The sequence below is a fragment of the Protopterus annectens genome, chromosome 10.part0 (assembly GCF_019279795.1).
Source record: "Protopterus annectens isolate FY-2018-M chromosome 10.part0, PAN1.0, whole genome shotgun sequence".
Classification (NCBI taxonomy): domain Eukaryota; kingdom Metazoa; phylum Chordata; order Ceratodontiformes; family Protopteridae; genus Protopterus; species Protopterus annectens.
In genome coordinates this window covers 317,898,468-317,911,417 of record NC_056744.1, presented here as the reverse complement: position 1 = coordinate 317,911,417, position 12,950 = coordinate 317,898,468, and the positions used below count along the sequence as shown (strand labels likewise).

The 12,950-nt window shown below is 38.2% G+C and overlaps 1 protein-coding gene across 1 annotated transcript in view; it reads left to right on the top strand.

The window, feature by feature from the left end:
- CCHR10.PART0H1orf112 (chromosome chr10.part0 C1orf112 homolog) overlaps positions 1-12,950 on the top strand; it is a 2,885,111-nt gene that overhangs the window by 1,048,185 nt on the left and 1,823,976 nt on the right. Inside the window, exon 14 of the mRNA XM_044086752.1 lies at positions 7,197-7,383. Coding sequence (XP_043942687.1) covers positions 7,197-7,383 — 187 coding nt within the window. The remainder of the gene's footprint in view (positions 1-7,196; positions 7,384-12,950) is intronic.

Genomic DNA, 12,950 nt, shown 5'->3' with positions numbered 1-12,950 from the left:
GAAGACATCCTACACTGGACAAAGGATAGTCTACCTCAGGAAGCAATCCTACTAAGAGACCTTAACACTGACTGGACAGTCTGTAACTCCAGCAGCCCCTGTACACATATCAATCTATATGGGTTCTCTCAACTCATTGAAGAACCAATTAGAATAGATGAGAAAACAAAGAAAGAATCCATACTGGACTGGACACTAACCAACTATCCCAAACAAAACTATACAGTGGGCTGTCTCCCAGATGACCTAAGTGATAATCTCCCCACCTTCCTACGCCACAAACACTCCAATCACCCCAAACCAGTAGTCTACAAATTTGTACGAGATGAATGTAACCTTACCCCACAATACCTAAATACTGTCCTAAGCCACTGCAACTGGGAACCACTACGGACACTTGGGTTAGACCAGGCAGTAGACTACTTCTCTAACATCCTTAACAGTGTAGCTCCCAGCAGAAAGATCAGAGTTAAAACCAACTACACACCCTGGCTAAATAGGGACACCAGAGCCGTACTAAAAGCTAGAGATAAAGCCTGGAAAAACTGACAAAAGCCCTAGCTCCAGGCAATACTATCAACAGCTTAGAAACAAGGCCAAGGCTGAATCCAAAATAAACAAAACTATTTTCTTAGCACCCAAAGGAAATATTCAAATAATCCACAAAAATTCTGGCATGCCATTAACTCCCTACTAAAGCCAGGCAAAGCCACTACTCCAGCACCCAGCTCTACTAACAATACCCTAGACATAGCTTCTCAATTTAATAACCATTTTACTAAATCCATCTTAGCCCTGTCCAGTCAAATAACCAAAAACAGTCTACCCCAATCACAACCTAACCTATCCTACATCACCCCCTTTCAGCCTATGACCAGTGCCCACCTCAACTATCAAAAAACTCCTCCTAAAACTAAAGCCCAACCACATTGGCAGCTGATAACATACCTGCTGCATACCTGAAAATGGCTAGTGACTCCCTGTCATATCCTGTCTCCATCCTAATCAACCGCTCCATACTAGAATCCTACATACCCAAACTCTGGAAAGTATCTCACATCATTCCTCTCCATAAAGGAGGTAATTCTTATGAATTCTCCAACTACCGACCTGTTGCTATCCTTTGCCCCTTATCCAAAATTCTTGAGAAATGCATCCACTTGCAAGTGATGACATTTCTTAACACACACAATCTACTATCTACCACACAACACGGTTTCCATCCACATCACAGCACTACCACAGCCCTTCTTTCCTTCACTAATCATATAAACCTTCACAGGAATGATAACAAATATTTATCAGCCATTTTCCTAGACCTCTGAAAAGCATTTGATATGGTCTCCCACTCCATCCTACTAGACTCGCTAACATCACTATCCTTCATCTCCTCTACTATAGCCTGTTTCAGAAGCTACCTATCTGACAGGCAACAATCAGTCCAGTGGAAAGGAACTCTGTCTACACAACTTCCAACCACCATAGGAGTCCCACAGGGCTCTATACTGGGCCCGCTAGTTCTCTATTTTCACAGATAACCTCAATAGCTCTACACAACATGCCACACTCATACAATATGAGGATGATTCAACCCTGATCTGCTCCGCCTCATCTCCCACCATCTGACATACACTCACTCAAAATACCTTTAACTCAGTAGAAAAATGGATATCAGGTATCCAACTAATTCTAAATCCCAAAAAGACAAAACTACTACTATTTGCCCCTAATAGATAAAAAAAAAAAAAAAAAAAACTATCCTTTACCATAACATCTAAGGACGGCACCATCATCTCCCCTTCTAACCACACCAATCTTCTGGGTATTGAAATAGACAATAATCTTCACTTTGATGTTCACATCTCACATACCATAAAACTAGTACACAAAAAACTAGGTTACCTATACAGGCATAAGTCCTTTCTCTCACAAAAAGCAAGAGTCACTCTTGCACAAAGCCATCTCCTCTCAACTCTATTATACACAGCACCAAATCTTTAGCCAAATCAGACAATGTGACCTAGACATACCAGAATCATGCTACAATAAAATAGCCACGTTTGTTACTAACTCAACCTATAGAACCCATCACTGTGCTGCACTAAAATAACTAAACCGGCTTGAGCTACCACAGCTACTTAACTATCACCAGCTGGGCACAGCTTACAATATTCTCAAATATCCTGAATAAAAACCCTCATTATCCAACCTACTTTCTGTCTGTACTGCAAACCAGTACCTAAGATCCAGTGAAAAATCTCTCCTCTCCATCACCAAGGCTAAGAATAATGCAGGGAAAGTGCTCTACTCCCACACCATTGCCATAAATTGAAAGTCTCTTCCCCTATCCGTGTCCACTTCCCCCTCCACATCCATATTCAAAAACTCCCTCAAATTGCACCTTCTTAGTACCTGGTTATGCCCTTGTATCACATAACCCTACCCATACTACTACTAACTCCCCAAACTCCTGTCTGATCACATGTGGGATCTCTGATCCCCTGTAGGCTTGGTCATCTGAAAGGGTACTTTTAACTGTAGAATCTTACTTGATATATTTTCTTCTCTTACCAATGTATAACTGACATTGTCTTTTTACCGATGTTCTATATCTTCTTTTACCTGGAGTGTTTTATTAATTTCTTATTATATTACTATGCTCAGCATACATGATGTAACCTGTTTTGTGTATTATGCTGGATGTACTGTATTTGTATAACTTGATGCTGGAGCTTTTCTCCCCGGGCCTCCGCTGAAAATGGACCTGGTCCGGTCGGAATTTCCTGGTTAAATGTAAAATAAAATAAAATAAACTTACTGTAATAATGTCACTGTACTTACACTTGTTTTTGTACATTTGGAGCTTTTCTCCCCGGGCCTCCGCTGAAAATGGACCTGTATCCAGTCGGACTTTCCTGGTTAACAAATCTAAAATAAATAAATAAAATCAGTCTGTACTTTCACCAAGCACTGTTGCCTGGACTGTGACTCCAGGAACTGCTCTCGTTAGTACCTCGGTTCGGTACTTCAGCACTTGACCTTCTCAATTTTCAGTTTGACTGTCTTTTGGCTCCTGCTTTACGGGGTTTGTATTTTCTGTGATTCTTTCCAACAATAGACCTACTAAGGAGGTCATCGGTGCCAGATGTAGCAGGTACATTATCATTTGATCTGTGAGGGGATATTTCTCAGTGGCCTGGTCTGGATTCTTTCCAACAATAGACCCACTAATGAGGTCATTGGTGCCAGATGTAGCAGGTACATTATCATTTGATCTGTGAGGGGATCCTTCTCAGTGGTCTGGTCTATGATTCTTTCCAACAGTAGACCCACTAAGGAGGTCATCGGTGCCAGATGTAGCAGGTACATTATCATTTGATCTGTGAGGGGATCCTTCTCAGTGGTCTGGTCTGTGATTCTTTCCAACAATAGACCCACTAAGGAGGTCATCGGTGCCAGATGTAGCAGGTACATTATCATTTGATCTGTGAGGGGATACTTCTCAGTGGTCTGGTCTGGATTCTTTCCAACAATAGACCCACTAACGAGGTCATTGGTGCCAGATGTAGCAGGTACATTATCATTTGATCTGTGAGGGTATCCTTCTCAGTGGTCTGGTCTATGATTCTTTCCAACAGTAGACCCACTAAGGAGGTCATCGGTGCCAGATGTAGCAGGTACATTATCATTTGATCTGTGAGGGGATCCTTCTCAGTGGTCTGGTCTGTGATTCTTTCCAACAATAGACCCACTAAGGAGGTCATCGGTGCCAGATGTAGCAGGTACATTATCATTTGATCTGTGAGGGGATCCTTCTCAGTGGTCTGGTCTGTGATTCTTTCCAAAAATAGACCCACTAAGGAGGTCATCGGTGCCAGATGTAGCAGGTACATTATCATTTGATCTGTGAGGGGATCCTTCTCAGTGGTCTGGATTCGCCTTCCTGTGTTAGGAACAATACTAGGCAAGTGATCACAAAGACAGTAAGATAGCAGAGTCATAAACACCTTTGAGTAAACACAGTTAAAAGTTCTTGCCACCCTTTTTCGAGCACTTAATAGTGCTCACCTCCCAAATCAAGCAGGCAATACATGATAACCCTGGTGTAAATTTGTCTACCTATCCAGTCATCAGGACTAGCTTTAAAGACTGTCAGAGTAGGACTTTGATCTGTAGTGATAACCTACTCCATAGGCTGTGAATGCATTGAGTTTAGGAGAGTTGTGCTAATTTAGTGGGATTCTTGAAGGATTTAAGGCCTTTCATTTTTTTGATTAAGTATTATGGTCTTTCTAGCTCAGCGATATGCTAGGATTTGTGCATACCAAAGAAGGCATTACTGAATATGGTGGGTCTTCACGGACAGAAACTGTGATAGGATGACATCTTTGGATCTTGAAGGTATCCTCCTTGTAAAATAACTGAGGCAGACAGAAGAATTTCCTGACTATGGTAGAATCATGGTGATTGAGTGAGAGAGGACTGCCACATGAATACCCAGATCTCATGACTATACCTTTCTGAAGAGGAGTACCATTTATAGCATATGAGATAGTAGCATCTTTTTTGCAGATAGGATTTCCTGACTGTGAGGGACAAAAACAACTGAATGAGAGAGAATTGTGCACATATCTGTCCACATGTCTCTTATGACAGTGTTTCTCTGGGGAGCAGTACGTTTTTATAACAAATGAGGTGGGAGCACTTTTCTGCTGAATGCCACTAGGCTGCACTTTTTTTGCATTTTGTTTGAGATCATTTTCAGTACACCGGGTTTATGTACATTTCAGCCATTGATATAGCTGTTTAGTATCAATGGTTGTCTAGTTTGCAGTCATCATTAAAGTAGGCCAGTCACACTTTAGGGGTATTGAAATGTATGCCTGCAAAATAAATGCCAAACAAGAGAGGCCCAGCCACTGATCCTTGCGATATTCCACCAGTTACAATTTTATATTCGGAGGGGGCACCACAACTTTCACAGTCTGGGATCTGTTGGGTAGCCACTTTGCAATCCATTTGATAACATAGGGGGTTATATTAAGTTTGTCTATTTTATTTTAATACCATCATGGATTATAACATCAAAAGTTTTGGCCAGGTTAAGTCATCAGCATAACCTGGTCAACCACACTCCTGAGTCAGTGGATTGGATGTCTACAGAATAAATGAGAGAAGCCAGCACGGACGCCAGTAGTACCCCTCTGTCTAATGGATTCTCCCAGCACTGACACCGGTAGTACCCCTCTGCCTGATGGATTCTCCCAGCACTGACACTGGTAGTACCCCTCTGTCTGATGGATTCTCCCAGCACTGACACCGGTAGTACCCCTCTTGTCTGATGGATTCTCCCAGCCTGACACTGGTAGTACCCCTCTGTCTGATGGATTCTCCCACCACTGACACCGGTAGTACCCCTCTTGTCTGATGGATTCTCCCAGCCTGACACTGGTAGTACCCCTCTGTCTGATGGATTCTCCCACCACTGACACCAGTAGTACCCCTCTTGTATGATGGATTCTCCCAGCACTGACACGGGTAGTACCCCATCTGTCTGATGGATTCTGCTAGCACTAATGCCGGTAGTACCCCTCTGTCTGATGGATTCTCCCAGCACTGACACCGGTAGTACCCCTCTTTTATGATGGATTCTCCCAGCACCGACACTGGTAGTACCCCATCTGTCTGATGGATTCTCCCTGCACTGACACCGATAGTACACCTCTGTCTGATGGATTCTCCTAGCACTAATGCCGGTAGTATCCCTCTGTCTGATGGATTCTCCCAGCACTGACACCAATTGTACCCCTCTTGTATGATGGATTCTCCCAGCACTGACACTGGCAGTACACCCCATCTGTCTGATGAATTCTCCCAGCACTGACACCGATAGTACCCCTCTGTCTGATGGATTCTCCCAGCACTGACACCGGTAGTACCCCTCTTGTATGATGGATTCTGCCAGCACTGACACCGGTAGTACCCCTCTTTCTGATGGATTCTGCCAACACTGACACTGATAGTACCCCATCTGCCTGATGGATTCTCCTAGCACTAACGCCGGTAGTACCTCTCTGTCTAATGGATTCTTCCAGGACATATCCATTTGTTATATTGCTTGATAACCACATATCTGTTTGTTGTATTGCCTGATAACTACATGTCTGTTTATATTGCTTAGTGCATCTTTTAGAATATCAGACACAGTAAGTCAAATGAATCCAGGTAAAAAATGAATGCAGCCAGAGATTCAGGTAGTCCACAGTTTAATATATTACAGTCTATTGTACAGCAGGTGCTATGCACTATGCGTTACAATTAAATACGTCCTTTATTGACCTAGCAAAAAAATGAATGAATTGTAGGGGATCAGCAGTAGTTGTAAAATGTGTGTGTCAACAAAGCAGTAAGGAGACATGATGACATTTTTAGGCTAGACATATGTTCAGGTGGTGCACAGGGATTAAGCCAAATGACTGTGGTACTGGAGCTGTGCCCTGGGGGTAGTAATTTTAGTGGCTGATGCCCTTTTTCATTGGAGTAGAATGTCATTACCAGGATGTCCTGTAGTGGAGTCTGGAGAGCCAAGCTTCAATGGGCACGTGCTGTAAAGTAGTAATGTAAGGAGCAAGTGGGCGGCCAGTAGTACCAAGCACTGAGCATGACGGATCAAGCTTAACATCATTGCCTTCTCATCCTCTTGGGAATAGGGCACTTTTCTTTGTCAGAGTTCATTCCCTCCCCTATATTAAATAAAATGATGCCCACCTTCCCTGGCACTTGCTTTCTGTAATGGAAAGAATGCGCCATTTGGGCATCAGTTGAGAGTCAGTTGGTGGCTGTAAGCCCCCTACACACACTGACAGCTTAACGAAGAGAGAGAGAACAGCTGAAGTGGAAAGGCTAAGGTAGATTTCTTCACTGTATGTTGGTAGCGAATATGGAGTGACTGACCTTGTGATTAAATTTAAAAATGTAGCGTGTGAATGTCAACCAATTATTGATATACAGGTCCCCCGTGGGGTGAATATCTTCACTCTATTCTTGTCTGATTGTGCTTTTTATGTGATAAAGTCCTTGTGTTTCTCCTTTGCCAAGCAAGTTATTATCATGTTGTAATTCAGTTCTGTCATGGCTTTGCTGAGAATTAATTAGAAAGATCCAATTCGTTTTTCTTCTTCTTCTTCTTTTTTCAGGTCTTCCGTGATCCAGGCTTTATTTCTCATTTTTCAGGGGTGCTACGTTGAACTTGCCCTCCCACTTCTTGTACCTGGAGTGTCAAGTAAAGGCCAGGCTCAGAATGACATCTCACTTTACCAGCATGTTTGTGTTCACCTTTGTGCTTTTATTGCATCACTGCCAGCCCCTCATTTTCCAGAGCTGGTAAGTTGTTACTCTATGTAAGCTGTTAGTTTCTGGCAACTCATGCAACAATCTGAGAATACAGTCCATCAGTTGACTTGTAAAGCTTTTAGCTAAAGATCAGTTTTTCATGTTGTATTATTTTGTAAATGCATTTTAATAATTGTCAATGGGTCAACACTTTGTACACTTCCCTTTGATGTCAGAAGATCCTTTGGCTGTGGGTTTTATTCTTACAGTAAGTGTTTGGGGTCTATATTACAACGTCGAACTAACATAAGTTCGAACGTTGTAATATCGAACCCAAAAGTCCGAAACCCAATAATAAAGAAAATACAGAACAGTGATTCTTTTTTTTTTTTGTCCCCAGGGAAAAAAAATCGCTGTTCCATGACCAAAAAAAAAAAAATTAGACCTTAAACTTCGACCCCTCACACCCCCCCCCCCCCACTTAAATATACCAACTCCAAGATTGCACCACAGTGGAGAAAATAGCAAAGCCCTGAAACCGGCCTACCAATTTTTTCCCTGGGAAAAAAATCGACGTGCCATGGCTTCGTTATTTTTGGATTTCGGACTTTTGGGTTTGATATTACAACATTCAAACTTATAGAGGCTCGACGTTGTAATATAAACCCGGTGTTTGGATTAATTTTCTAGTACTGACACTATAGTGCAGCTTAAAGGGAGGAGTTGCTTCATTCCTGAGGTGTTCTGTCCTTCCTACACTAAGTTCCCTTCTGCTTGTGTACATGAATATAAACGATTACACTGCAATTACTGAAAAAGCATAAGTACTTTGTTTATGTACGAAATACTGCATGCACCTATCTTATTTGCTTGCATGTTGATATGTGTTGTATATATTTACATTTGTTTATTTCCACATGTTTGGTTCACTCCCCTCACTCGTTTTGTACCACAACCAAATATCCTATCTCATTCATTACCCATTTCTTCTTATGTAGCAGTCAGACACACTTTCATTTTTATATAAGCCGTAAACGTATCACAGAAATGTTATCAGTTTCATATATTCTACAGATTATCCTGTTCATGTTCACTTCTTTAAAAACTTACAACTAGAATGTTCTTAATTTTCCCCCAAACCATTTATGTTACATAAAAAATAAAAAGTTGATCATCTACCCCCTTTTCTTTATAACTTCCTATATTGCATAGTCTATCTTCATTTGTTTGGTACATTGTCATGTTCACTGGTGGATTATTTAGAGAAAGACTCCATAGAAAATTCCCATTTCAATATTTCTTTGTACTTCTAATAGTGTTATTCTTGAAATATGCTATAATGCCACATTTGAAGTGGTTTCTTCTACCTTTAACGTCCATATTATTCTTTTTCCAGTGTAGAACTTTCCCATTATTGCTAATACTTATCCTTTCAGTTAATATCATACCTCTCAACTGTCTACATTTTCACAGACTGTCCAGATTTTTGCCTCATATTTTTGGTGTGTTTCTCATAAAATGTGTGTTTTTTCTGGCAAGTCACTGGGATGATCAGAGGACTGAAGTCACTAAATAATGACATTTGAGTTTCAGACTTCAGAAAATGTATGTTAAAACAAACCCTGTTACTATAGCGACTTTCTAAGAGTGATATTTAAAATAGGTCCCTATTTTGGGACTTTTTCCCCCATTTTGTCAGGATTTGTTCAGAGTTCTTCCACTAAGAGGTTGAGAGGTGCAGTTAACTGTCCTTCTTTTCAACAAATATTTTATATGCAAGTCCAGGAATGCTAAACATGATATGAGACTAATAATAATTGTTCCTTTCTCCATGCCATTATATACTGTCCTTTTTGGAGTGTTTATTTATTTATTTTGTTAGGTGGGTGTGTGATCCACAGGCCCTTTCTAGCCATGACCTGGGCTATTTAGGCAGCATCAGCATATTAAAGTGCAATTGTTGCACAATAGAACATACTACAAGTTATAGTTCTGGGTTTCAACCACAATAGAACATACTACAAGTTATAGTTCTGGGTTTAAACCACAATAGAACATACCACAAGTTATAGTTCTGGGTTTAAACCACAATAGAACATATTCTACAAGTTATAGTTCTAGCTTTAAACCACAATAGAACATACTACAAGTTATAGTTCTAGCTTTAAACCACAGCAGATACTTCAGGCTGCATATAGTACATAAAATTAATACAGTAAGGCTTGTATGACATTAACACGTTTCCTAAAAATATTTTAACAGTATTACACAAAGTTAATACAGTAAGGCTTGTATGAAATTAACAAGTTTGCTAAAAATATTTTAACAGTATTACATAAAGTTAATACAGTAAGGCTTGTATGAAATTAACAAGTTTGCTAAAAATATTTTAATAGTATTACATAAAATTAATAAAGTAAGGCTTGTATGACATTAACAAGTTTCCTAAAAATATTTTAACAGATAACTGTGTGCATTACTGATAGTCAAAGGTCATTTCCTAACATTTTGTGTGGGTGCGCTCATATGCGCGCATGTGAGCATGTCGCTCTGGATTCGGGTTATCCTGTAACGAAATAGGTGCACTTATGTTTGTTATTTGGATATTATATAAATTTCTCTCTTCATTGGTTGAAATCGCCAATTTGTCTGATTTTTGTGTGATAAAGTTGGAGTGAGTTTGGAGAAACCTCTTTCAGCTATATGCTTAATGAATGAATATCTTACATTCTGGTAGTGTTTGTGCTTCATTGAAGTGATTAGTTTGTCTTTGTTTGTTTGCTAGAGAAGGATAGAAACGACCATGTAAAAGCCTGATTGCTGTGCAACTCAGCAAGTGTTGCTCTTGCAGTTATTGGCAAGTGCTTTGCCTTTCACACCATGGAGCAGTGCAGCTCTCTAGGGCTGGCTTGGGTCCTGAATTGACATATCTTGTGCACTGCTAAATGTAGTATCTATATGTTTTGCACTGAGCTCTGGGCAGATGGTGGTAAGCACTATTCAACTTTAGGCAATAACATTTGCATTCATATGGATCTTTTCGTTTCTGGGTAAATAGGTTGGAATACTTACCCTCAGCCTTTAGTCTCAGAAACTGTAAACACTATATCTAGAACTACTTTTGTCTGTTCATACACAAACTGTAAATATTTCACTTATCTGTAACCATAATATGCACATTAATACTGTGTATTCTATTTTCAGTGTAGCTGTAACCATAGTGTGCACATTAATAATATGTATTCTATTTGCAGTATATCTGTAACCATAATATACACATTAATGCTATGTATTCTGTTTCCATTGTATCTGCAACCATAATATACACATTAATGCTATGCATTCTGTTTCCATTGTATCTGTAACCATAATATACACATTAATGCTATGTATTCTGTTTCCGTTGTATCTGTAACCATAATATACACATTAATACTGTGTATCCTAGTTACTGTGCATCTGTATCCATAATATGCACATTAATGCTTTGTATTCTATTTCCATTGTATCTGTAACCATAATATACACATTAATGTTATGTATTTTGTTTCCATTATATCTATAACCATGATATGCACATTAATGCTATGTAGTCTGTTTTTATTGTATCTGTAACCGTAATATTCACATTAATGCTACGTATTTTGTTTCCATTGTATCTGCAAGCATAATATTCACATTAATGCTATATATTCTGTTTCCATTGTATCTGTAACCATAATATACACATTAATGGTATGTATTCTGTTTCCTTTGCATCTGTAACCATAATATACACATTAATGCTATGTATTTTGTTTCCATTATATCTATAACCATGATATGCACATTAATGCTATGTAGTCTGTTTTTATTGTATCTGTAACCTTAATATTCACATTAATGCTACGTATTTTGTTTCCATTGTATCTGCAAGCATAATATTCACATTAATGCTATGTATTCTGTTTCCATTGTATATGTAACCATAATATACACATTAATGCTATGCATTCTGTTTCCATTGTATCTGTAACCATAATATACACATTAATGCTATGTATTCTGTTTCCGTTGTATCTGTAACCATAATATACACATTAATACTGTGTATCCTAGTTACTGTGCATCTGTATCCATAATATGCACATTAATGCTATGTATTCTTTTTCCATTGTATCTGTCACCATAATATACAAATTAATGCTATGTATTCTGTTTTCATTGAATCTGTAACCATAATATACACATTAATGATATGTATTCTATTTCCATTGAATATAATATGCACATTTATGCTATGTATTCCGTTTCCATTTTATCTGTCACCATAATATACAAATTAATGCTATGTATTCTGTTTTCATTGAATCTGTAACCATAATATACACATTAATGCTATGTATTCTATTTCCATTGTATCTTTAACCATAATATGCACATTAATGCTATGTATTCTATTTCCATTGTATCTTTAACCATAATATGCACATTAATGTTATGTATTTTGTTTCCATTGTATCTATAACCATGATATGCACATTAATGCTATGTAGTCTGTTTTTATTGTATCTGTAACCGTAATATTCACATTAATGCTACGTATTTTGTTTCCATTGTATCTGCAAGCATAATATTCACATTAATGCTATGTATTCTGTTTCCATTGTATCTGTCACCATAATATACACATTAATGCTATCCATTCTGTTTCCATTGTATCTATAACCATGATATGCACATTAATGCTTTGTGTTCTGTTTTCATTGTATCTGTAACTGTAATTTTCACATTAATGCTACGTATTCTGTTTCCATTGTATATGTAACCATAATATACACATTAATGCTATGTGTTTTGTTTCCATTGTATCTGTATCCATAATATACATGCTAATGCTATGTATTCTGTTTCCATTGTATCTGTAACCATAATATATACATTAATGCTATGTATTTTGTTTCCATTGTGTCTGTCACCATAATATACACATTAATGCTATGTATTCTGTTTCCATTGTATCTATAACCATGATATGCACATTAATGCTATGTGTTCTGTTTTCATTGTATCTGTAACCGTAATATTCACATTAATGCTACGTATTCTGTTTCCATTGTATCTGCAACCATAATATTCACATTAATGCTATGTATTCTGTTTCCATTGTATATGTAACCATAATATACACATTAATGCTATGTATTCTGTTTCCATTGTATCTGTAACCATAATATATACATTAATGCTATATATTCTGTTTCCATTGTATCTGTATCTATAATATACATGCTAATGCTATGTATTCTGTGTCCATTGTATCTGTAACCACAGTATACACATTAATGCTATGTATTCTGTTTCCATTGTATCTATAACCATGATATGCACATTAATGCTTGTGTTTTGTTTCCATTGTATCTGTATCCATAATATACATGCTAATGCTATGTATTCTGTGTCCATTGTATCTGTAACCACAGTATACACATTAATGCTATGTATTCTGTTTCCATTGTATCTATAACCATGATATGCACATTAATGCTATGTATTCTGTTTCCATTGTATCTATAACCATGATATGCACATTAATGCCATGTATTCTGTTTTCATTGTATCTGTAACTGTAATATTCA